The 26,398-nt window shown below is 40.8% G+C and overlaps 1 protein-coding gene across 14 annotated transcripts in view; it reads left to right on the top strand.

The window, feature by feature from the left end:
- DOCK7 (dedicator of cytokinesis 7) overlaps nt 1–26,398 on the top strand; it is a 199,652-nt gene that overhangs the window by 145,078 nt on the left and 28,176 nt on the right. For 9 of the 14 annotated variants that reach the window (XR_009763566.1, XM_061633258.1, XM_061633263.1 and 6 more), the window contains 11 exons: nt 3,318–3,414; nt 4,218–4,352; nt 4,678–4,830; nt 5,927–6,085; nt 6,898–6,998; nt 7,088–7,280; nt 8,537–8,680; nt 11,197–11,328; nt 13,121–13,135; nt 23,184–23,309; nt 24,332–24,421. Coding sequence is in view for 13 of the 14 variants with exons in the window: in XM_061633258.1 (XP_061489242.1) it covers nt 3,318–3,414; nt 4,218–4,352; nt 4,678–4,830; nt 5,927–6,085; nt 6,898–6,998; nt 7,088–7,280; nt 8,537–8,680; nt 11,197–11,328; nt 13,121–13,135; nt 23,184–23,309; nt 24,332–24,421 (1,345 nt within the window). In the remaining variant the exon portion in view is untranslated. Of the gene's footprint in view, nt 1–3,317; nt 3,415–4,217; nt 4,353–4,677; nt 4,831–5,926; nt 6,086–6,897; nt 6,999–7,087; nt 7,281–8,536; nt 8,681–11,196; nt 11,329–13,120; nt 13,136–23,174; nt 23,310–24,331; nt 24,422–26,398 lie in introns of all 14 variants that reach the window. The other 5 variants (XM_061633259.1, XM_061633262.1, XM_061633268.1 and 2 more) reach the window with 2 other exon arrangements.

The following is a 26,398-nucleotide window of genomic DNA, read 5'->3' as shown; positions in this document are numbered from 1 at the left end:
ACTCCCTCTGAAGGAAGATGGAAACAATTCAGGTAGCCTGATGGAATGGCTACTGCTCAGTGAAATGTTGCAGAAGAGGCAAAGTCAGCTGGCCAACATCATCAGATTCCAGTGTTCCATCTCCCATGAAGGAAGAGTTCGACACCATATAGGAAAGCATACTATTACAATGAAAGCATACTATTACAATCCTGTCCAAACTCGTCCTTCCAAAACCTGTCCAAATGAGTGGGTTGTGTCTATGTTGCTTACGTATGAATGTACTGGATTGTTAGATATTAGTGGTACTTTGAATTTCAGTCCAGAGAGATTGTAAACTGTATATGATTTTGGACAGACAGTCACTGTACTTGGAGAGTCATTTTACAACTGGGACTTCTGGCTGAATCATCCAGAGTCCCTGTGGCAGCCAACAATAACATGAAAAGTTAGTGTTGAGGGTAGAGCGTGCCTTTCCCCTTGCTCATCTCCACAAATATGCTTTCTTTTCACCATGTAAGGACTGGAATAGAAGTTGCCCTTGCGTGTACACATATACAAACTCACAAAGACCTGGAAGCAAGGATGAACGTAATGCTCCTAATAAGATTTTTAGCAAAGACCTAGTATTAATCAGTTTGACAGTTCAATGGAAGTGAAGAGGACAATAATACTTGGAAATATAATCAAACTCTACCATTTCAACAATGTGAATATGTGTGTACATGTGTTTTAAAAGTAAAACTCAGACAGTGGGCACATTGCTAGCAATGCATTTTGTCTGCTCTAGATTGATGCACACAATGGCAAGAGCAGCTACCATTTATAACAGATATTTGCAAGCTTTTGGTGCAACTGGAGGATTCTTTATAGCACATCAAAACATCAACAGGATGTTTCATACATCAGACATAGATTTCCATTGGTACCTACTACCCAGTAACGTTAGTCAGATATTTATTCCCTTAGCACCACCATGTGTTCACATCATGAAGTGTCATACCGTCAATCATATAAGGGAGGGAAGGGGTGATATCATATGTATGTGTTGTATAATTTTGAAATTAATAAAAAAATAAAAATACTGTGTTCATTGATGTAAACATGAATAAAATGTTGATTTTCTTTAGCATAGCCCATTTTACTTACCAAACTACGGGTGTATTCAGTGCTAGTTCTGCTCAGAGTAGACCTATTGAAGTTAATAGACATGACTAACAGGTTCATTAATTTCATTGGGTCTACTCTGAGAAGGGCTTTGCTGGATGCTTTGTAGTTTTAATCATTGACGAAGAAATGGTAGGCACCATTTGGCTGAGCAGGGAAACCAAAGGAAAGAGCAGAGCTTGGAAAAGTTACTTTTTTGAACTACAACTCCCATCAGCCCAAGCCAGCATGGCCACTGGATTGGGCTGATGGGAGTTGTAGTTCAAAAAAGTAACTTTTCCAAGCTCTGGAAGAGGCCACGATCCTATGAAAGGGAGGAGGATATATACAGATTGCTTATGCTAGGATTCAAAGAGCTACTTCAGTTGCACCCCCTTAGGTATGTTTGGGAGGAGCCATAGATGAGTTTTAGTGCACATATTTTGCATGCAAGAAGGTCCCTGGTTTGATTCCTGGCTTCTCCAATTATAAAAGGATTGCTGGTAGATGAGATTGTAAAGACCTCTGTCTGCTCAGTATAAGGCAGATGGTCTGTTCAGTAGGATGTTTTCCTTTGAGTAGCAGACCGCATTCCACATCACCAAATGCTGTTAAAGTCCCCTCTGTTTTTGTAGGGTTTTACCCAGTAGCAAAGTAGGGAACATGGTCATATGAAGCTATAATAAGAAATCTCCCAAGCAACCTTCTAAACAGCAGTGGATTAATAAGATTTGGAAGACCATATTTCTGTACAAACTTACTCTGCAGGTGCAACAGTTCTAATTTAAAAAATGTAATAGTACCATGGTTTCAGTTTATCTTCAAACTTCTGATCAGATTCCAACAAAATGCAAATGCATTTTTTTCTGATTGTGATTCAGCTGCATAACATTTGCACATCCAAACTTTCTCAGTGGTTGTAGTGAGTTTCTCCTTAGGTAAAGGATGGGAAACCTGTGGCCCTTCAGATGTTGTTGGATTCGCCACTCCCATCAGACTCAGCCAGTATGGCCAGTAGTCAGGGATGATAGGAGTTATAGTCCAGCAACATCTGGAGGGCCGTGATTTCCACATCCCTGCCTGAAGCAGCAGTTTTCCTCTCATTGTCCTACCAGCTTACCTAATATACTATGGAAGTGAGTTTCCTTTTTCTCTTTTTTAGAGATCTTGTTATATTGTTCTGTGTGTTCTTTTTGTTGCTGGCATATATAGCTTTATTTCAGTACAAAATTCCAGGTTATTTAGATCCAGGTCAGATCATTACTCCATCTAGCCCAGCAATATATACTCCAGTTGGCAGCAGCTCTGGGGATCTCAGGAAGAGGTCCTTGACCATTGGCTATGCTGCTTGAGCTAGATAGAAGTTGGAGTCTAACAACTTTTGAAAGGCTAGAGGTTCCCCATCCTTGCCTTAACTAGCGATGCCAGGAATTAACAGGGCTTGGAAAAGTTACTTTTTTGAACTACAACTCTCATCAGCCCCAGCCAGCATGGCCACTGGATTGGGCTGATGGGAGTTGCAGTTCAAAAAAGTAACTTTTCCAAGCTGTGGGAATTAAACCTGTGACCTTCTGCATGCAAAACAAGCGGCATAGCTGTTGCTTGAGAAACCCAACTCCAAAGCCCCCTCCTCATTGTGAATGGAATGGAATTGAAAACCAGTTGCTTGGCTGTTTGAATAAAAAGGTAAAGGTGTCCCTGCACTTGTAGTGCGAGTCATTACCAACTCTTAGGGTGACGTCTTGCGACGTTTACTAGGCAGACCATGTATATGGGGTGGGATTGCCAGTTCCGCCCCCGGCCTTTCTTTACCCCCCAGCATATGCTGGGTACTCATTTTACCGACCACGGATGGATGGAAGGCTGAGTGGACCTTGACCCCTTTTACCGGAGATTCGACTTCCTCCTTCCGTTGGAATCGAACTCCGGCCGTGAGCAGAGCTTTCGGCTGCGTTACCGCCACTTACCACTCTGCACCACGGAGGGTCTTTGAGGCTGTTTGAATACCAACCATGATTTTCTTAAAAAATTAAAATCAAACAATTTGGTTATTTCTTTAGTACATTTTTACAGAAGATATTATTTTTGGTGGTTTGCAGTGCTATAGTGTTCTGTTAAAGCATGATATTTGTCTGGTAAGCAATCTTATTTCTCCAACTAGAATAAAGTTTTTTTTAAAATGCTTTCTTTAGATCACGGGCTGAGATAGAACATGAGGCGCTTATTGATGGCAACTTGGCAACTGAAGCAAATTTGATAATTTTGGATACCTTGGAGATAATAGTTCAGGTGAGAATGATAAGGGACATTTTACAGAATTGCTGATGTTCTGAATGGCCTAATGCTGCTATGTGTAAAGGATTGAGAACTGTTGTTGTTGTCATTAAATTTATTACCAGCCCTTCACCAATAGGTCCCAGGGCAGGTCACAACAATATAAAATACATTAAAAACAGATTAAAACAAATTACTACTGGGCAAGACAATGCCCCCTGTAGAAAGCGTCTTCTGAAATGAATAACATTGTGGCCCTGTAGTGCTACTGTTTCTTCTGGCGCTTCCTAGATGTTTGTCATCTCTAAGAGATCAATGGGCATCTACTTCTAGGAGTCACATCAGCAAGGAGGGAAGGGCAGGGTATACTAGGACCAAAAAATGCAAGTAAAATGGGCAGAACCTACTTTTCCTTCTCTCTCTCGCTTTAAAATATAATCTGTAACTTCTTTGGCCTTTTTTAAAAAATCTGCTAAGCTTTTTAGTTGGTAGCCTCCTGGTAGCCTCTTCCAGGGAGGGAGGGAGGGAGGGAGGGAGGGAGTGTGTGTGTGTGTGTAAGTGTGTGTGTGTAAGAATGCTGAACTAATAGCACAACATGTGCTATGAGAGCAGGGCTAGTTTTATTGCAGAGTGTCTCTGAGCATGTTGGGCGTTTCCCTTAATTGTCATATATTCCCCTCACTCTCCTTGTCTATGGGCTTCAGAGGTCTCAGAATTGGTTATTAACTCTCTATTGTACACATTTGTAGTGCTTCTGTTTGATGTTGCAACTCTAAAGTTAACTTTCTCTCCCTTTCTTTCATTGTCTTTGGTTGCAGACAGTCTCTGTGACAGAGTCCAAAGAAAGTATTCTTGGTGGAGTGCTGAAGGCTCTTTTGCACAGCATGGCTTGCAATCAGAGTGCTCTTTATCTACAACACTGTTTTGCTACTCAAAGGGCCTTGGTCTCAAAGGTGAGTGTTCTAGGGGTGGAGGACAAAATGGAAGGGATATTGTCTGATTTGTCCTCTGAGCGTCTTCAGTGTAAACATTTAGCACTTCATTTAAGTTAGAATTTTGTGTGAATGTTTAGCTGCCTTGTTTTGTGATTTGGAAAGAGTTTGATCTACCACAGTTCTTGCCAGTAAACCACAGTTGGGGACCTTCTTTGCTGGAGTGGGTGCACAGCTGGGCTAAGGAGTTACAAGAGCAGATCATTCTTGTAGTCCAAATAATTTAACATTGTCTTGGCATTTGGAATGTCAACTGAATGACTTTTCTCTTGTGTTGTCATTATAGTTCCCAGAACTGCTGTTCGAGGAAGAGACCGAGCAGTGTGCTGACTTATGCCTCCGACTCCTGCGCCACTGTAGCAGTAGCATTGGCACCATACGCTCACATGCCAGTGCCTCTCTATACCTCCTTATGAGGCAAAACTTTGAGATTGGCAATGTAAGTATAGTACAGAGGGCAGGGAACCATTTTCAGCAGAAGGGCCATATTTCCTTCTGGAAAACTTCTGAAGGCCATGTGCCAGCAGGAGTGCAGACATCCAGGGTCTCAGGGGGTCTTAGACCCCTAACATTTTTTGGGAGCAAGGTCCCAGCAGGGTCCCTATGGCTCCAGCGTCCTACAAGCCAATTGCATGAATAGCCACTGAGAAGAGTCTTCGAACATGCTTCCATGTCCTTTCCTGCTGATTGGAGCCATCACAGTGAATGGAGGTGAGTCAGCCACTGAGAAGACTCTTCTCAGTAGCTAACACTCTTTCATGCTTATTGGCTCCTAGGGATGTCTGTTGATGTGGGAGAAGGCATTAACAAGGATCTCATTCTTAACCCCACAGCAAAAAAGGAGGGAGGGCTGTGACTAACATGAAGGGACTCTGCACTTCTAAATTTGCCACTGCACTACTCTGTGCCAGCAGTGGGCAGGGCCAGAAGCAAAACTGGGCAGAACAGCAAATGTACATTTTACCTTTTGTACAGTAGGCTACTTTGTACACATACTCTTGCATCCCTTCTCGATCCTCCATCCAGGCAAGCAAGAGGCATTATTAGAATTCAGGGACACATTCCACCCAAGCAAAACCACTCAGATGTGAAGCAGGGCCAGTGAAGGATGTGGCCTGGGGAGAGTGCCAAGGACCAAATAGTCCCCCACCCTGGTGTAGTGTTTTTGCAAGCATGGTCCTTATCTAAACTGTGGTGCAAGTGAGGACAGGCGAGAAGCACTGTTTTTTTAAGGGATGCATATTTTAAATGAAAATAGTCACACATGGACCAAATGACTTATTTTGTACTTCACATTCAGAAGTGTGTTTCTGGACACTCTTTAAAGGAGAACACCTTAATCCAGAATTAAACAACCCTGCCATAATTTAATCATAGGGAGGGAGGGAGTTTTCAAAACAAAAGAGTTCAGGCCAGGCCCCTTCAAAAGAATCAGACAAGATTTCTGTATTTTCTGGTTTGGGACTGTGATCCCATGAAGCTGATGTTGTTGAGAACATGGCATTATCTGCTTAATAACAGTTCTTCTGTTTCAGAACTTTGCCAGAGTGAAAATGCAGGTGACCATGTCACTCTCATCCTTAGTGGGAACATCTCAGAATTTTAATGAGGAGTTTCTGAGACGTTCTCTGAAGACCATTTTGACCTATGCTGAAGAGGATTTGGAATTAAGGGAGACAACATTCCCTGATCAGGTTAGGAGGAATGCTACTTGACATAGAAAGGTATTGCCTGTTTGATGTCCCTGACACCTGCAGTGGAATTCCTCATTTAATTTTCAACTAATTTGCTTTTAGATTCAATAGGAATATCAAATATCAAATGTTTCCTTTTAGAATGAACAGAACACTGTTCATTTTAACAGTGCCCTGAAGGTCCAGTCCCAAGATGTTGATCCATAGTGGAACTGTAGATGTTGCAAAAGTTCAAAGTAAACATGAAGTGATACATGAAGATGTAAACAGATTGGGTGATTTTTGTTTGGGTTTTTTTGGACTATAGTCCCTGACCATTGGCCATGCTGGCTGGGGCTGATGGAAATTGGAGTCCAGCAACATCTGGAAGGCACCAGGTTGATTCCCCCTGGTTTATTTTGTTACTGTGTTTTTTGTATTTATCTTGCATTCTGCACCCCTTTGAAATCTGATATGAAAGATGGTATAAAAGTGTTTCATATAAAATAAAAATAGATGTTGAGTTAAGGTTCTAAACCAGACTAGAATAAGTGGTGACATGTACAAATAAATTGAAGTCTGACTTGACATTTCTTAGAAACTGTTCAGTCATCTAATGCAGCCAGCCTTGCAGAATGAATGCATATATACAGAATTAACAAATATTGACTGATGACAAATGTAAAATTTGAAATACCGGAGGGAAACTTTGGTGGGCTGCATTTGAAAAATAACCAGTGGCAAGTGATTTTCTAATTTGAATTCCTGTCACACAAGTCCAAATACTTGCTTTGCTCATAATATTTGTTTAAGATAAATCTTTTGCATTTCAGGTTCAAGATCTTGTGTTCAACCTCCATATGATTCTGTGTGATACAGTTAAAATGAAGGAGCACCAAGAAGACCCAGAGATGCTGATTGACTTGATGTACAGGTACAATCTTACTGGATCTTCTTCCATCTAAGAAAACATAAGTAAGTAAACATGCACTGATGTGAATCTTTTGGGTTTTTAAAAACTAGAATTGCCAAGGGTTACCAGAATTCCCCAGACCTACGACTAACCTGGCTACAGAACATGGCTGGAAAACACTCAGAGAGGAGCAACCATGCAGAATCTGCACAGTGTTTGGTTCACTCTGCAGCGCTTGTGGCTGAATACTTAAGCATGCTCGAGGATCGGAAATATCTCCCTGTAGGATGTGTTACATTTCAGGTAATGCTTTTTATTTACCAAACTGCACAACTGGGCTTCTTGCCTTTCCACAAAGCAGTGGCAAAAGGTCCCAGAAAACATAACATTGTTTATATGATGAGAGCATTTTCAAGAAATTCTGTAATATGATTGTATTGCTCCACTTAGGCAGTTGGTATAATACATTTGAAGCACATTAACTAAAAGCTATTTCTGTTACTAATTCCAGCCATGTATAATGATTTCCAATTCTTGTTTATCTTCCTAATGATGCCTGAAGTAGTTTCGTCTCATAGATGATGGAGCTTTGGTCCAGCTGTCTCCCAAAAAGAGACTAAACCCATATTTCAAATTAATATCCTGCATAGTAAAACACAAAAATATATTGCTAATTGTTCTCTCATGAGCCTTGACTAGAAGCCACCATGGCAAAAAAAAGCTGCTAGGACCAAGAATAGTGCCTGTGCTTGGTTAACTTGAGTAGTTGCTTAGTGCCTCATTAGGCACCAGGACAATCACATTCTAGAGACAACTATGTAGATTGGCTCTTCCATTTAACATTCTAGTTGCAACTGCTGCCATTCCCTCAGTTAAAGATATTGGTTCTTCCACCCAGGAGTGGCAGGTGTGAGAGTTGCACAGAAGACCCATTGACAGGCCAACAAAATCATAGAAGCAGTCCTGACAGGAAATAGCCAAGTGGGAGAGAGTTCAAAGAAAGCAAGTCTTGAGAGGTATTAAGAGTGCAAGACTAATCGGGAACTGTGTATTGTGCTTTGAGAAGGTGTTTGAGAAGGTGTTTGAGAAGGGATGGAGAACTTGTGACCCTCCAGATGATGATGGACTCCGGCTCCCATTAGCCTCAGCCAGCATGGCCAGTGGTCAGGGATGATGGGAGTTGTAATCCAACAACATCTGTGTGGCCACTGGCTCCCTATTTCTGTCTTCAGCAAAGGCATTTTCATTGGACACTCGTAGTTGTTCTACAAGTAAACAATTATCTTACTAGATGCTTTCTGGAGACCTCTCTAATAACTTTTTATTTTCACTGGTGTCCCACTCCAGAAAAACACATTATTCTCTGTTTGGTTCAAAGCTATGTAAATGGCCCCATTGTATTAAACTTTTATTAAATGTTGATATGATCCATTTGAACAAAGCTTTAGTAGAGCGAGCATGGTGATGAATGAATTTTAAATAAGGGTTTAGTTGTTTTTTTCACAGGTTTAGGACTTTGAAACCGTTACTGCTGAAAGTAAACATTTATATTTCCTCAGAACATCTCCTCAAATGTTCTTGAAGAATCTGCTGTTTCTGATGATGTTGTATCACCAGATGAAGAAGGGATATGCTCTGGAAAGTATTTTACTGAAGCAGGTCTGGTTGGATTGCTGGAGCAAGCTGCGGCTTCTTTCTCCATGGTAGAAGAGTTTGATACATGTATTTAGTAAAGTAATCCCTTTTTTGTTGTATAGTACTGTAGAATGATCAGTATTCTACACTGGGGTAGGGAACCTCAGGCCTGGGGCCAAATAAATGCATCCCTCTGGACTCTCCCCAGACCATGCCCCCTCTCCCTAGACTCTCCCCAGACCATGCCCCCTCTCCCTAGACTCCACCTCTTACTAGCCTTGCTTTGCATTCTCAGGTGCTTTTGTCTGGCTGGAAAGTGTTTTTTGAACTGTAATAACGTCTCTTGTGTGAGCCAGTGTGGTGTAGTGGTTAAGGAGTTGGACGATGACCTGGGAGACCAGGGTTTGAATCCCCACATAGCCATGAAGCTCACTGGGTGACCTTGGGCCAGTCACTGCCTCTCAGCCTCATGACAACCCTATTCATAGGGTCACGATAAGTCAGAATCAACTTGAAGGCAGTACATTTACATTTAACACCTCTTGTTTGCCTGGCTAGAGAGATGGTCAGGGGTGTGTGCATCGAAACCCCTGACTAGCATGGCTCAAATACAGCCTACTGTACACAGATAAGAATCACATCTAATGCTTCATCCACTTTTACCTCTGGCCTTACTCACAACTAGCATGGGATACCCAGAAGGTTGCTCACAAGGGAACGCAGGCTGAAAAAGGTTCCCTATCCCTGTTCTGCATGTTAGAAAAGATTGGGCACAACTCAGATGCACGTTGCAAAGTATCTCAATGGGCATATTTGCATTTCAGCCTTTTAATTCCACACAATTCAATGAATCTGAGCCATTTAAATGGAAGTGGCACTGGTTGAAGTTGTTTATGGACCAGACCACATCTTTTGTGCCATTGGGAACATTGCTGAGCTGATCCCAAAGTATTCTGTACACAGCCATGATCTGGCTGTAATGTGTATTCAGTGCTTGCCGTGAAACCTTTTAGTTCAGCTCTACAATTCCTGAAATTTCTGTGTTGTTGGAACCCAATTTAAAGGGATTCCTTTTTTATATATAACTTTGGAATATTTAGCAGCCACTGCCACTGGGTCTGCTGGGAGCTACTTTCTTATTTTCACACCTGGCCTCAGACAGAGATTGATTAGTGGGGATTGATTAGTCAGCTGTGTAATTGAGTGCCCCAGAGGAGGTGGAGGAGAATAAGGTGATGCTAAGCAGCATGTTCCCCCAGAATCAGGTAGCCTGGGTTGTTCCATCAATTGAATTCAATACCAGCCAGTTCCCTTCTACCCTGAGCCCTGCTGAGTCAGAGTAGTGAAGTGAGGATGATCCCATGAATGAGCAAGTAATGGTTCCATCCCTATGTAGAACCCTAGAAGGCAGGGAGGGAAATTACTCCCTCCTGTGATTATTTTGTACAAAAAAAGGCAGATTTTTCATGTAATTTCATGTGTTCTTCAAATCTGATGCAATATGTGTATGTTTTGTACTGTGGAATGTGCACTAGAGTGCACTAGGTTGGCTCACCTTCATGGTAAGTCAGGGCTCACCAGAGTGGCACCCCAGCACACTTGCCTATAGAGGTCTTCCTAGGTTCCCACAGAAATCCCTCCCCATATTGAAATTAGGCTTGAAAGAGGCATTCTCTTGTAGCCAATAGAATATGTTGGGGTGCCCACAACAGTTTAAAGACATAAGAACCCCCCTGCTAGATCAGGCTGAAAGCCCATTTGATACAGCATCCTTTCCTGCTTTAAGGTTTGTTCTTGGCTTACTGCTTATGGTTTGTTGGAGAGAAACAAACCATGAGCATTGGTTTGCATATCACACTAACCCAAAGCTTGTGGTTTGTTGCTCCCATCTCCAGGCAGGCTAGAGAAAAACTGGAGCAATTCACTGTGGTGTGTGAACCAGCCCAGTGTCTTATGTGAGTGTATATTGCTGCCTGTACATATCTTTGCAATCCACCAGGCTGAGATAGCAGCTTTTGTGGAAGATGCTGAAAAACACTTACCTGATTAGATTCTCCATGTAGCTGGCATAAATTACTTTATTTAATATAATTTATATACTGCTGAATCATCAAAAACCTCTAAGCGGTTTCCATAAAGCAATATAAAATATTCATTCAAAATACCAATATAATCTTTAAAAGACTGTCTTATACTGGTGCCCATCATATTTAAATCAATCCACAGTGTACGCTGTCTTGTGAATGTGTGGCAAAATATACATTTGCACAGGTCTCGTGCGTGACTATGTATACACTAATTTTAAATGCATAGGGTTGTAGAACCTACTCAGAGTAGACCCACTGAAATTAATGAACCTAAGTTAGTCATGTCTATTAACTTCAGTGGGTTTACTCTGAGTAGGACTAGCATTGAATACCACCCATAATATTTGTATCATGTATTACTCTATTTGAGAAACCAAAGTATCCCAAACAAGCCTTGCAATTTCAGTATTGTACATTTAGCATTTTAATAACTTATTGTACTCAGGATGCAGCTTGTTTATTTTCTTGAATGAAATCTGATAAACACTGTTTTGTAGGCTGGCATGTATGAAGCAGTCAACGAGGTTTACAAAATCCTTATTCCAATTCATGAAGCTAACAGAGATGCCAAGAAACTAGCCACAATTCATGGTAAACTCCAGGAAGCATTCAGCAAAATAGTTCATCAGGTAATGACTTGGACTCCTGCCTGCGGTGTGGAGACTGTAAAATGTATTAGTGTCATTCCCCCCCCCCGCAACTTATACAAAACCCAAATGACATTTGTTTTCCAGGTCACCAAAGCACTCAAAATATGGAGAACTTGTGGACAATATTACAAAATGTAAAATCAGCAAAGCTAAGGTAGCAATTAGGCTCCAGATGAATTAGGATTGATTTTTTCACTTACGTCAGGTTACCGTTGTGCATTGTGTTTGGCTCTACAGGCCTCAAATCTATTCCATCTCTGTTTTCCAGATTGAAGGCTGACTTCACAACATACAGAAGTGTCAGTGTAGTTCAGGTGTTTTTACATTGCAATCCTATACATGTTTACTCAGAGGTAAGTAGGTATAGGATTGCAGCCAAAAACCATTGCTTCTGCCAGTTGAGTCACATTGCTTGCACAGCCTGGGGATTTTATTTTATTCTTTGCATTATCTTGGAGCCATCTTGAGCTACTCGATTGGCAGGTACCTATTTTTTGTGCTGCTGTTGCTCTGTATTTGTGCTAAAGATGGCCTGCACTGTGGATGTTGTGTGATGATGGATGATTCTGCCTTTGGATGTGGAGAACTAGGCTGGAAGTATACCTGCAAGATGTGTCAGGGCCAAGAGAAGACCCCAGTGCATGGGTTACAGCTCCAGTGTCACCAGTGGGGAACATGGAGTGGGCTGCTCCAAGTAGTCCCACCCTCAATGTCACATGCTCTCATTTAGGCCATCCCATGATATCTGCATGTGCAGCAGAGGAGCGTGTGACATTGGGGGCAGGGCTACTCAGTGCTGCCCCTGCTTCTTTCTCCCATGGTGATGAACATAGGAGCTTTCTATGGTATGTGGGGCAAAGTAAGGACAGGTTTGACCCACAGCAGCTGTAGGTTGGGATAAGCAGAAATAAGACTCACAAACCTGTGTTTCCCACCAGGTCAGGCTTATGTGAGCTCTGACATTAACCATGGTTTACAGGCATTTGAAACCAGGATTTAAAGCTAAATAATTGGTGCTTACATGAGCACAAAGCTGCACAAAGCTCTTGATCACTTAAACCCTGAGAAATGGGCAACACTGCATCTGCTCAGGGCTTCAGAGGCACTGCGGCACTGGGATAAATATCTTTCACATTTGTTATATTTTTACTTCCTGAATTTTAGCACATATTTTAGATATAATAAATAAATTTAAATCTGTTTATCGATATCCTATGGTAAACATCGTCTGAACAGCTCACTGTGAAATTTGATGATTTTTTACCTAGCGCTCCAGCACAAATAGAAAATAAATTGCAATGACAACACAAAATAAATGTTGACATTCATTTCTTGGAAGCTGAAGTTTTGTTTCAAACTTGGCCTCCAGCACAACATTTTAATTTCTCCAGCAGGATTGACCTGGTTCTCAGTGGCTGAACATCAAGCTAGAATGGTTGAATGCAATGTAATAATTGCTGATTGTCAGAGAATTCACATTTACATTTGATGGGTAATGCCTAATAATGAAGAAGAGAGTTTCCCCATGCTTAAAATTTCTTCTGGGCTATAAAATGAAAGGCTAACTTAAATGTGAGGCCCCTAAGCATCTTACTTATTATTATTATTATTATTTATTACATTTGTATACCACCCCATAGCTGAAGCTCTCTGGGCAGTTTACAACAATTGTCTTATCGTTGATGGTCATATTTTGGCCTTTGAGAAGGAGTTCTGATTTTGTTTCTGTGACATACCTTTTTTTTTTTTTTTTTTACTTTTTATTACACAGAGTACTGGCTGGGAGGTAGGTAATGTTTTAGTTAGTTGAGAACACTAATAGAGCGATCTGATGACTCCTGCCAATGCTTTGCCCACATGTGCTAGCTGTGGGTATTTCTGTTGCTGTCTGCTATTGGCCTGAATTAATTAACCAAAAACATACCAGTAAAACTGTTGTGGTCATTTTAGACAATTTAGGTAGTGCATGAATGCCTCTGTATTATGAAACTAATCAGGTTCTTTGGTTAATGAGCCACTTTTTACCATCACTAGTTTGCTATTTTTATATTCCATTTCTCACCAATATTGACACAGAATACCATCTCTTCCTACCATATTTTCACCCCCAACACAGAGGTCGATTTAAGTTCTAATGCTCAAAGACGTTGAATGAAAAAACTGTTTTCCATTAGAAGGATGTTCACTAATATCATATAACTGTACCATTTATCCTCTTATGTTATGTTAAGCTCCTAGCAAGAGTGAAATTAATGGGTTTAGACCAAGCTTCCAAATCCCTCAGAATTAGGTCATGAACTTCAGTGAATGTCAGGATAGTCCTTTGTTTTGATTCTCGGATGTACAAAATTCAAATTCTTCTACAGCTTTTAAGTGACCTAATGCAGTTGAACCCAATACATCTGGATCCAAGCCATGAAAATAATCACCAGTCTATAATAAGAGCAAGCTATCAAAGATCTTGTGCTAGATACAACCCACCAATCTTGCCCTGATTTATATGAGAATCCCAGGTTCTTTCCTTCTTATTTTAAGGTAGTATCAAGCCTTCCTGGTTTCAGGTTTTCTGTGGTGGGAGAAGAGAAATGCTGAAGGATCTGGGCAAGTAAAAAACAATACCCAAATTTATTGTTTACAGTACAGAGATTCACATCAGGTTTTATTGGGCTATTTCAGCAGCTTCCCCTACTGAAAAGCCAAACTTCTCCTTAAACTGCCTTGGGTTTAAGTCACATTGCTAGATTGCTGTCATAGAACTCTTATGATTTCATGTGGATATCAAGAGTTTTGGGGAGCAACTAATACTTTTGGGGCAGGGTGTTTGTTTTACAGCAGGGCTATTGTACCTTTCACAGCTTCATAAGAGCCAGAAATTCAACAGGTGCAGTTTTTCCTCCTGTATCTTTTGACCAGAAAAAAGGGGAAATCCTTAAGAAAAACCCACTCAGTTTTCTTTCACATTGGAAGATACCTGGGTTGGGATAAAAATGTCACAGAATAGGTGCAGCATGTCCATTAACTGTATCTCTCCATCTGCCCCATCCATGAAAGTAACATGCAAACCAAGTTGATTACATGTAGTGCTGAGCCAAAACAGTATTTTTAGTGTCATTTTAACTCTTCAAGGGTTGTCATTTGCCCCCTCAGCAATTCGTCCATTTTTTCTTCCTGGTTACTAGAAGAAAGTTTGCAAAAAATCCCAAAGGCTGGGTTTCAGGCCCCAGGAAACTGCAGGCTCTGAATTAGCCCACAGAACATAGCTCAGAGAGGCTCCAAAACCGTGGAGGCAATCCCTGAATTTCCCTGACCAAGTTCATGAAAGCTCCCCAACCTGACTGAATGCTTGGATATAGTCCCTATAAAATCTCTGACTGATAACAGCCCTGTTGTAATCCCACCTCCAGCCCCGCCTATGGTCACATCGGCTGGGGGAAGGCATATAGAGAAGTATATGAACTAGGGACTTGGCCACAGCTTTAGTTTAGTTGGGGAGCTTTTCCAAGCTTCCTGAAGCCATCTTAGAGATTATACAGCTCCCTTACTTTCTGAGCTGTGTGCCCTGCAGGTCAGCTCCTGACACCTTAAAAATCAGCCTTTGAGAACTGTGATTAGTGTCTGCACTTGGACAAAAAGTAGGAAGATACTTCATTTTTGTGTGATTTGATTAGCTGTTTGAAAGCTTCTGATACTGTTCTACTGTGGCCATATTGAGCAACTGTCCAACCCAGCTAACTTCTAGACTGTCACACCATGACAAAGTGGCAACTTAAAGACTAACAATTTTATTTTTTAGATGCCACAAGATTATTTGTTTTTGCTGCAACAGACTAACACTGCTACCCTTTGGGAATTTGTTATAATGGAAAATATTGTGACAAATGGCCAAGGCCATAAATAGTCAAGGTTGAACCCTGACATTTGGCAAAGAGTGTGCTAAATATCTCTGCTTCCTCTTTTGCTACAGGATAGGTACATTCCAGAGAATGGCCTGGTTTGCATTTAACACTTAGCCATGGTTTAATAAACTGTGGTTTATTTTGATCATCTGAATCTGGCCCAGTGGCTTAACCATGGTTTATTAACAATGAACAAATCATGCTTCTAAGCCATGGTTTGTTGATAGCTTATAAAGCTTGGCTTACCTTAACCATGGCTTAGTGTTACATGTGAACTCGGCCAATGTCAGTTGCGCTCAATTCCCATGGAAATCATTGGTGATATAAGACACAGTTAATCCCTGTTGATTTCAATAGAACATAAGCACCTCAAACCTGCTTGCAGTTGTGTCCGATATGCACTGACAAAATCTCCATCTTCATTTGAAACCTATAGAAGTTATCTCCAAATACATATATTTCATCTATATTTCATATAGACACATTTTTGTAAGTAATTTTAAGAAATTTGTACATAGCTGAAATATGTGTGTTTTTGTATTTTTTGGTTGTTGCTAGTAAATATGTGTATGGTTTTCAGATTCCATCCCCACCCCGCAAAAAAGCTGATTTCTGCTTCTGTTGTTTTTTTTTTCTGGCCATGTTGCTCTGTCAAATAGAGTCTATCTTACCATTCCTATTGGGGAGACCAGCTCTGTTGACTAGAGTTTTGGTTCAGAAGAGCAATTACAGACAAGCCAAACTACCCTCAAGGCATGTAATGTCAGGAGCACTAATGCCATGGCCCTCCAGCTGCAATGATAGCCTTGGGGGCCCAAGTTCAGTTTTGGAGCCAGCATGCATTTTTGTACCGTCTGGGATCTGTACTTTAACTCAAAGGCCTAACTTGGGCCTGTCAGACATGTGGTCCCTGGATGTACATGGCATGTCAGCTATCTGTTTAAACCCATTAGCTGCTTGTGTGGCACTAGGCAAGTTTTAGAGGCGATTCAATATATTATGCCTGTCCTGACAAGGATAGTTTTAAAAGTTTAATTTTAACCTGAAATATAACGGAATTTGGCTACTTTTTGGTATGACATGTCAGAGCAAGTGATGCTTGTAAGCTGCTTATTTTAAATGAAAAACAAAGTTCATGTCACAGGGACATCTCTCCGCCTAGCTGAGTGCTTGCTTGAAGAGGCACCCATATAGTTTGGTTGCTTCTGTCCACAGCACCACCCTTGAAAATGAGGAGTTTCCGGGTGGTGTTAAAAATGGTGCAAAATTATGCCATAGGAGGTAACCAAGGCACAAGGATAATGTATGAAGTCCTCCCCCTATTAGTGGCTGTTCAGTTAGTGGGGTGACAGCCTGTGAGCATCTTTTCTGAGCAATGTGTGTGATTCTAAATCGACCCCTGAAGTATATCCTGCCATCAGTTACAATCTTAACATCATTCAGTAATGTTTTATTGCATGGTAAAACACACCCATGGTTTATGTTCTTGTCCACTGCTTTGCACTTCAAGTTTCCTCTTGCTGGACATTTCCTCCTGTGTGGCCTTTACTATCCATTGCATGCGTTTTATGCAATTCCTATTTTTAAAGTACTTTTTTTGTTTATTTGCTGCCAAATGCTGCTTATTTGTTTTTGATTTTCCCTAATTAAAATACTTTCTGTTTTCTCCTCTATTGCCCTGGTTGCTGATCCTCCTCCCCACTTTTACTGTTGTCTGTTGTGGTAAGTTCCTACTAAGTTGTTGGTTTTTGGTTTTTTTAAACTCCTATGGCATCCCCCAATAATTTCATTTTACCAAAGACTTTTGCCAGCTCAGGGATTTATGAAATGCCACACAAATTCAGCTCAATTTGGCTTATGTTGAAAAGTTAACTCCCTAAGTTAAATGCAGGTGGGTGGGGGATTTTCTCCCTAGCAAGGGGGTTGAACTTTAACCTTTGGTTCCTTCAACTCTGATGTTATGAGTTCAGAAACTGGATTACCCAGGAACTATGAATTACTGAAATGAAAAACTTAGCATTATTATCTCTTTATCCAATCAGCCTTGGAATATTTGCCAATCTCTGTTGATAACAGTGGGCCATGTTTGGTGTCCATTTTGTTGCTCTTGGCTAAGTAAATCTAGCTGGCAAAGCTTTTGGTTCATGTGCAGAAGAAGCCTCTTAAAACTTTAAGCCCAGCAGGTATTTACCATGCATAACAACATATTATGAACCCTTCATATGTCATGACCACTGTTATACCTGCTCTGCCAGTTCTGTAATGACTCTACAGCGTTCACCTTCATTCTCTTTGCCTCCCAAGGACCTATTATTTTTCTCAAAATAATAGATTGAAATGCTTTATAATAACTCCCTTTCTCATAACAGCATTTTAGCACCTCTCAGAAACAAAGACCATGGAGTTTTAATTTGTTTTATTTGCTTGAAAGCAAGGATTTAATTTCTGTGAAAACCTTTGATCAAAATTATAGAGCCTTCATGTATTCAGAACCCACTTCAAACAATAACATGATGCTATATGATGTTATTGCCATCCCCATCTTCTGCCTGTTGTTGATGGAACGTTATGCTTTGGTTCATGTGTTGCACACATTCCAGCATGCTCTGGGTTGACATTTCCCAAAAAAAATCTTCTGAGGCCATCGGCACCCCATCAACACCCCATTCCTCCCCCCCTCCCAATTAATGGAAGCTAAATAGAAAGAACTTTCCTTTTAAACACCATCTCCTAATTTGTCTTTGGTGACCATTGTTAAAGCAATTAGGCGATCTATTAGAAACTCTTCTCATAATAGTACTTCTAATTCATTACATAACAACAAATATTTCCTTAAGTGTCCTCATGACAGTTAGGGCAGTTTGGTTTGTCCAAGGCAAACAACTTAGCTTTCCTAGTTTCAAAAATAACAGACGTGGGTCTACAGCTGTGGAGGGAGAGTCTTCAGGAGAGCAACTTGGTTTGGCTAACAGTCAGCTTGAAGAGAGTTGCAATGAGCTGGAGTGCCTTCTGTGATCAGCTCATATGGGGGCAAGTACTGTCATCTGTAAAATTATCTGCTGTTACTCAGTCCATTCCATCAAGTTCATTCTCACTTTTAAGGACCTTTCCATACTTTACATTTTCCTACAAGGTTAATATTCCCACATTCCATGAAGGAAAAAACACAAATGATGTGTATGATTCATATGTGAATTATGCATGGGTGCCTGTTTTTCCACGTGTTTCTGTGCTGAGAAGCAGTGGTGATTCCCACTGCACATGGCAAACAAGATATGTGTGTGCTTTCCACCATGACGGTCAGTATACATGCTTTTTTCTTACATGGAAGCAATATCACTGTAGGAGAAATATCATGCACAAAGTGGCCCTGAGAGACTTCTAATACTTCCTGTTGTCATTGAAAATAACAGTAAGTGGGTTTATGTTGGATGAAAGCTATAAGTGTTGAGAATGGGTAGTACGTTGGTAGCTGTGCTAGACGTTTAAATCTTTGCTTTAAGTAGGGATGAATTCTGTTCCATATGTCTATGCTTTTTCACAGCCTTATCCATCTCTGCACAAGCCCTGGCTTTATTTGACTGTATTCAGTTTCCCTCTTGGGCTTTGTTGTTCTTCCCAGGGAAATGCCGCCTGTAATTCACAACATTTTAATGACATTTAGTTATTTATCTACCCAGTCTCAAGAACTCTGGTTAGGGAATGCTTAGTGTGATTAAACCCTCAATGCTATTTAAATGTGCAATATGCATATTGGGTTGCATCAAGATTTGCCCGACAATAAATTAACTCAAACTACTTAAAGCATCCCAAACTAAGGAGCAGTTAGGACCACAGCAAATGTGACACTGAGGCTGCAATTCTATACCCATTTACTAGGAAGAAGCCTCTCTGAACTCAGTGGGGCCTACTTTTGAGTACACATATAGGATTGCACTGTGAGTTCCCAGTCTTTTTCCCCTTTGGATTGTTCTGCTGAAAAAGAGCGTCCGGGGCTGCAGCTGAGTGGAACAGAAGCAAATAGGAGAGGGCTGCCCAGCTATTTGTTGCCTTGGTGTATACCTACTGAAAATGACCCCTGGCAAGCTACTGTCCTATCCTGGAAGAATAGGGGGGAAATCTCCCATTGGGAGAAAATCAGCTTTAAGAGAGGCAGTGTTCACCTGCCATTCCAGACTGGCAGGCTGTTTTTGGTTTAAAAAAATATGCAGACAATTGTAGCACAGAACTCAGTGGGTGGTATTTAACAAACTTTTTGTGTTAGCACAAAGATTATTTACAGTGTAAGGGGATCCCCCCCCCCGTAACATCCTTAAATCTGATTGGGAGAGTTGGTGGAACCCTCACAGCAGATTTGGGGGCGGACATTCCATCACACAAGGAAACGTTTACCTTAGAGCTACACTGAATACAGTCCCAGGTCATGTCTTGTTTGGCCTCCAGGTTTGTCCATGGCGTGTCTGCACAGTAACCAACTTTTCAGGTGAAGGGGAGTTGTATAATGGAAAACTATGTAGTCACACACACTTGGAAATTCTAATTAATGAAAGCATCCAGACTCATCTTTGCTGCATGGGGGGAGGGGGGTTGCATGGATTTCTCTTCCACGTGTCATGTTTACCCCCAAGAGATGTGATGGACTAGCAGGAACTCATTTTTCCTATAACATGTAATGTGGGCTTTGCAACAATTCTGGAAAATTCACAAACACACTTTGGCAAATGTCCAAGGGAAAAGAGTCCCAAAGTTGTAGGAGTCACATATAATTGTGAATATAAGCCTAAATGTAACCCAAAAGCATAGTTTATATATGACGTTAGACAAGTGGCTAAGATAATCTTTTTATCCACAGCTATTTCACTAGTATTGCACTTTCAGAATTGCTTTTAATATTACTAAACTTCTCTCTGAAAACATATGAATCGATCTGGGCATGATTTAGTAGGTGTGTAGCTGCAATTTGGATATAGTTATAACTTGCATCAAACTTATGTTAATAAAGGCCAATTGAGCTTAACATTGATTTAGGTTGTGCAATCTTCCATGAAGGCAAGATGGGAAAAGTTTTCTGTAGTCTTTTGCCATTTGTTTAAAGAAACCAATTCCCTACACTGACTCCCTGGGCGTTCTCCAACTTCCACTTTTAGGTTGTGCAAGAAGTAGTCACCCAGCTGTTTCAAGCTGAGTTGGACCATACTGACCTGTTTTAACTTCTGACCAGAATATTTATCTAGTATCAGAGACTTTGCTTTTGGCCACAGTAGATTATCGGTTATTGGAGAGCAATGAAATAAACAACTGTTTTAATGCTGTTTGATGGGTTGGCGTTACTTCAAGAGTAAACAGGTGATCACAGAACTGCTCTTCAGTAGTCCTGGTTAGACGCTTGTAGAGAATGGTGATGGGCAATAACTCGAGATCTTCTCTGTGACATCCAAGTATCATTTTATCCTGAATGTGTAGAGCAACATCATGAAAAGATATGGAGTTTACTGATGGTTCTACTTCTTTTTTTCTTTATCCAGCCCTGGACCTGAAATCTTGGTTTCAAAGTGTCTGCCCACAATTTGGGGGTGGATGTAGGCAAGATTATTGACTCTGAATCCAGAAAAGACTTTAGTTGATGGCTGTTGGTAGGCCCTGTGACCTGAAAAGATCAGAAACGCCTGTTGTTGTTAGAAATTATAGTTTTGGCTTCCTTCAGCTATCTAAAGTTTGCAGTCTTACTGGGCTTCTGGCACCCAAGAGTTCTTGATACTAACTCCATTTGGTGAGAAGGCCCTCCCTTTTTTTCTCAAATTATAAACTATCAACCGTAATACATGCCTTCATGCTCTCAAATGTTGACTGCAGTAATGCATTCTACCTAGAACTTTACTTGAAGATTGTTCTGAGGTTACATTGCCACCTGGTGATGATGAAGATGATGGTGATGATTACCACCTCCTGATGGGAATGGGCTGCTGGTGCTCCCAGATCTATGCTGACATTTTAGTATTTCGGTAACAATTAGCGATGCAGATTATGACTTGTAATACCATAAGTGGCTTAATCCTAAATAGCTTAATCCTTGTGAATTTGTAGAGCTTTCCTTCTTTTTTCTACATCCATCCTGACTATTAGTATAATTCCTTCTTACCAGTTTGAATGGCAAGATCTCACTACATGACCCATAACATGGAACTCTCTTCTCTTGGAGGTTTCCCACAAACCCCAAGCCTGAGCATTATCCTGTCCATCCTTTCTGCCCAAGCTAATGGAAGCTAGTAGGAGTATTGGTTTATCTATTTTATGCCTCTTCTTTTTTTCTGTTAAGCATCTTTTGAAACATATAACTGGCCCTGAGGTATCAGGATAGGGTGGGATGCAAAGTTCAACAAGTAGAATTACATACAAAGGAGATATGTGATGCACTGAGTGCTGCAGCATAACTGTGCCATGAGAGTAAAGGTGAACATTTGGAGTCCTTTCCTTAGCAATATTTGTGACATGTGCATGCAGTGTGAATTCTTTCGTTTGTGACTTGGTGGAAAGAAGTTGCAGGTTTGGTGGCTTTCTTATCAATTTGTTGCTCTCTGTCTTTCAGTTACATTTTTTCTTCCACAAAAGTGTGCGCTTTCCAGTTCTAGTGGCACAAGCATTGAATGTGTTAAGTGGGTTCAGTTTACCATTGACCCAAATGGAAGCAACTGCCCGGAATCTAATAAAGGACCTTCTGTGAACAAGACAGTTTAGGACTATGATTCACCCCAAAAATTATGCATCCAAAACTACTTGTTCATTAGGAATCACTAAAGTCAGATCCCCTACTATAGAAGGAGATAGATGGAAAGTTGACATGTCACTCTGCACCTCAAGTGCACCAAAAACAAAAAGTGGGAGAAGAACCTATGAGGCGTTCCTGGCAGGAAAGATGGATTGGCCTAGACACGCTTGTGAAACATCAGAACTACCCATACAATTGCATGATGAGATCCCAGTGGTGCTGACATTTTATGCCGTGCATAGAATGATCTCATGGACTGTGTGACTACAGGAAAGTTTAGTGATGGTGTGTTTTTCAAGTCACCACCCCATGTCACTTTCACCTCGATTAAAAAACAAAATTATTCAGATAGTAGACTGGTTGCCATAGTGCTCTTAACACTACAGTACCTTCACATAGAAAAGAAGCCATGAGAGGCAGTAATATGATGCTGTACCATTGTGCAGTCTCTCATGGCCCACATGACAAATGCGGAGGGGAATCTTTCGACCAAACCATCTTCTCCAGCCTTTCAGCCCAGACTTTTGTCATTTTCTTAAATGAGAAGGTGCTAAGAGCAAATAATATAATAGCAGTTATTCTCCATGCTTATTATTTCAGCATTCTTTTCTGGTGATGACAGAGTCCATGACAGATTTTAGGCTACAGTCATGGAGAGCCATAATATGCAAGTAAACTGTTGGCCCCAATAGGAGTCCTTCATAATTCTGTTGTGACCCAAGCCTTCAGGGAGTTGGAAATTTGGCTTAGTCCAAACCCAAAGTGACACCAACTTAGCCAGTGTTAAATCTGCACTGCTCCACCAATATTGATAAAGAAGATAACTACAGAAGTGTTCCCTTTTGTAAGGTTGCTTTCTCGGCTATTGCCAAAATTGCATTCTAGATGTATTAGGTTACCTAAAGTGAACCCATTCTTCTTATGCTGAGCTGAACTGAGTTTTATCCCATTGCATGATTGAGGTTAGTTTTCCCATAAATCTCATAAGAATATGGTTTAATTTTAAGTGTTTCCCCATCTTTACTGTAACATGTTTTAACTATCGTGCTTCTGGTTGTTTTGTTTATTCTTGCATGGCATTATGTTTAATGGGGGAATTAAAAACCATTAAAAGATGTGAATGTGCCTTTGTGTTGAAATGCCATTTATCTTTCCGCATCTAGGACGGTAAGCGGATGTTTGGTACATACTTCCGTGTTGGTTTTTATGGGACTAAATTTGGAGACCTGGATGAACAAGAGTTTGTTTACAAGGAACCAGCTATAACAAAACTGGCTGAAATTTCTCATCGGTTAGAGGTGAGGTTTCTTCAGCAAACCTAAAACATAATCATACAGGCTTTCAGAGAGTATATAAAAGGACTCTATCTAAGCTTTAGTTCAGTTCTGGGAGTTTCATCAGATAAGTTCAGGGATTGCTCAGCTCCTCTTTTTCCCCAGGTAGCATGCCATCAGTGGGCCACCACAACAACCAAGTAGGTGAGATTATGGCAAAGCAGCTCTTCCCATGCTGGTCAACAAGTGGGTGAAGAAGACCCTTGAGGCCAAATAATCTCCAATTACCTTTAAAGGGCAATCAAAGATTGCAGCCATGTTTACCTCACTTTTTTAACCACCACAAGGCAAATATAGGTTCATGTGTACCTTGTACCAAGAGTTCTGAGTCAAGGGTTGCATTCAGACAATCATATCTTGGCTTAATAAGCCGAGATGTGAATAATCCTCATGTACCCCCGCACAGCTGCTTCGCTTCTCCCTTCATGCAAGCAGAGAATCAAGCCAGAAAGACTCAGTTAACCATAGCTTCCCATTACATCCAAACTGGGAAACAATGGTTTCGAGCTTCCAAATGAGCCAGGATATGAAGCCATGGTTTAATGTTGGCTCCATATCCTGATGTGTTTAGGAGATATTAACCATAGTTTCCTAATTTGGACTAATAGGAAACTATAGTTTTTGAGACTTCCTAAATTGTTTATTTGCATGCTTGAAGGCTTGTTAATATCTTGGCCGAGTGTGGTCTTTTAAACTTTTTTTGCTGCACACTGTGCAGCATATGATGGGGATGGGATTTTACTACATTGACGAAATACCTTCAGCCAGGAGACATCCAGACTTGTTTCCAGATTATTTTTTTCTTGCTGTAATTCCACATAATTGGTTCTCCAAAGTTCTGCAAATCATAGCCTTTTCTAGCATAGCCCACAGTGTGGCCATAGTCCTAGCTGTATATCATATGATTGTACTAACATCTTGTGCCAAACCTTCATTTAAAATTGAGCTTCAGATTGTGCTTTATTGTATCTTGTTGATCATTTCAGGGATTTTATGGAGAAAGGTTTGGAGAAGATGTTGTTGAAGTTATTAAGGACTCTAACCCTGTTGACAAATGTAAATTAGATGCCAACAAGGTAAGAAACTAACAATAAGTATCAGGTTGAACATTCCTGTATCTGGTATGAGAAGTGCCTTCATTCCTGACTTGCACATGACTACACACCATTCTTCCACAGAAAAATTAAGTGGATATGGCGATGCTATATCAGAGCCATCTCTACCCAGAATCTCCCTCACCTTGTTATTTACAACCTTCAGTCAATCTAAATCAGTGGTTCTTCACCTTTTTTGGCTCACGGACCCCTTTGAGAGTCTGATGAAAACAGACAATCCTGGTTGAGAGCTTAATCTAGTATTGTATCACTTCATAAATTATTTTCTCCAGGGAGAATGGGGCAAAGGTTGTTTACTGATTTCTATAGCATTGTAACTGGCTCTGCATCATGGAAGTGTAATAGAGAAAATTTTAGATGGATATCATTTCTCTCTCAGTAACCCCCAAAGAATCAGGAATAGCCTGTCCTCAAGTTTTTTAAAAGTCTTCTTCACCTGTTAAAAAGGGTTTCTATTTGTCTGCTTCTTCCTCAGGCAGAATACTTTTTTAGTATTTTGGTGCATGAAGGGTTGAGTTTCCCTTATTGTTGCAAGGTGGCCGTGTGTGTGTATGTGTGTGTGTGGTATCCAATTACCACTAGTGCAATGGGACTTCCCCCTCTCCTTCTCCCATGCGCCCCCCTTAATCTGTTCTAGGGGTTCCCCAAACCCTCCAGACCAGATTTGGGGTGGGCTGTGTGCAGGGAAGGAGAGGTGGAAAGTCGTGTTGCACTAGCACTGACAGGACACATTAGAATAGTGCCCTGTGTTTTCCTTTCCATTAAATGTTTAGCACTCTGCAGCCTCTTGGCTGCCTGTACTTTGCAGTCTGAAAAATCGTCAGGGGAGAAGTTGCCTCAGGACATCTTCCTCTGATTTTGAATTGAAACATGGGACGCCAGGGAGACTGGCTACCAAGCGCCTGAGGTCAGTGTGGTCACTGATTTTGTTTTTTACAGAAGTCCTTCCTTTTATCTTAAAACAAAACAAAACTTCATGCACTGATTTAATTAAAAGTAAAAAGAAAACACTTTAATAAACAGCAATGAGCAGTTCTCAGGCTAGCACAGTGTCCAGCATTCCTTCTTCCTTATGCTTGAAGGAAAGCCTAGTAGAGGACATCATGGGGTTTTTACTCTGCAACCCAGGAAAGGTGCAGAGTGCAGACCACCGAGGAGATGATTTGTAGAATGAAAGGAAAGACCTGCACAAACACCCCTTGGCCATCTTGAAGGTAAAGTAAGCTCAACAGAAATCCTGCACTCACCTGTGTGAATTTCTCAGAATTGTTCCTCCCCCCTTTGTTAATATTCCAGTGCAGTTTCTTTTCTCATTAACTGAAGAACAATAAAAAAAATTCAGAAGAAATTTTCAGCACAGCACTAGTGCACACAAGTACATGGCAAGAGTCAAATGAAAGAATGAAGAATATTGGGTTCAGGTGTAAAATGGAGGAAGGTGACTATTTTTCTGAATAAAAGAGTACTTGACTCTGAATAAGTATGTCTTGTTCATACAAGAGGTTAGGGTTCTCAATAATTAATGAATAAGTGGTGAGATGTTGTCTTGATTGTATTAGAATGGGAGGTAATTTTGGATTTTGCATGTCCAAGAGCTCCTTATCCTGAGGCAAAGAAGGCCAAGATACTCCCTTGCTGGTATCAACAAGTCTTGCTGGTATCTTCCATGCTAGGGATAATTAGGAAAGGTATTGAAAATAAAACAGCCGATATCATAATGCCGTTGTATAAATCTATGGTGCGGCCGCATTTGGAATACTGTGTACAGTTCTGGTCGTCTCATCTCAAAAAGAATATTATAGAGTTGGAAAAGGTTCAGAAGAGGTCAACCAGAATGATCAAGGGGATGGAGAGACTCCCTTACGAGGAAAGGTTTCAGCATTTGGGGCTTTTTAGTTTAGAGAAAAGGCGGGTCAGAGGAGACATGATAGAAGTGTA

Source organism: Rhineura floridana, chromosome 6 (assembly GCF_030035675.1).
Source record: "Rhineura floridana isolate rRhiFlo1 chromosome 6, rRhiFlo1.hap2, whole genome shotgun sequence".
NCBI lineage: Eukaryota > Metazoa > Chordata > Lepidosauria > Squamata > Rhineuridae > Rhineura > Rhineura floridana.
The sequence above is the reverse complement of the archived record's forward strand: the minus strand, read 5'-3'. Positions and strand labels throughout refer to the sequence as shown.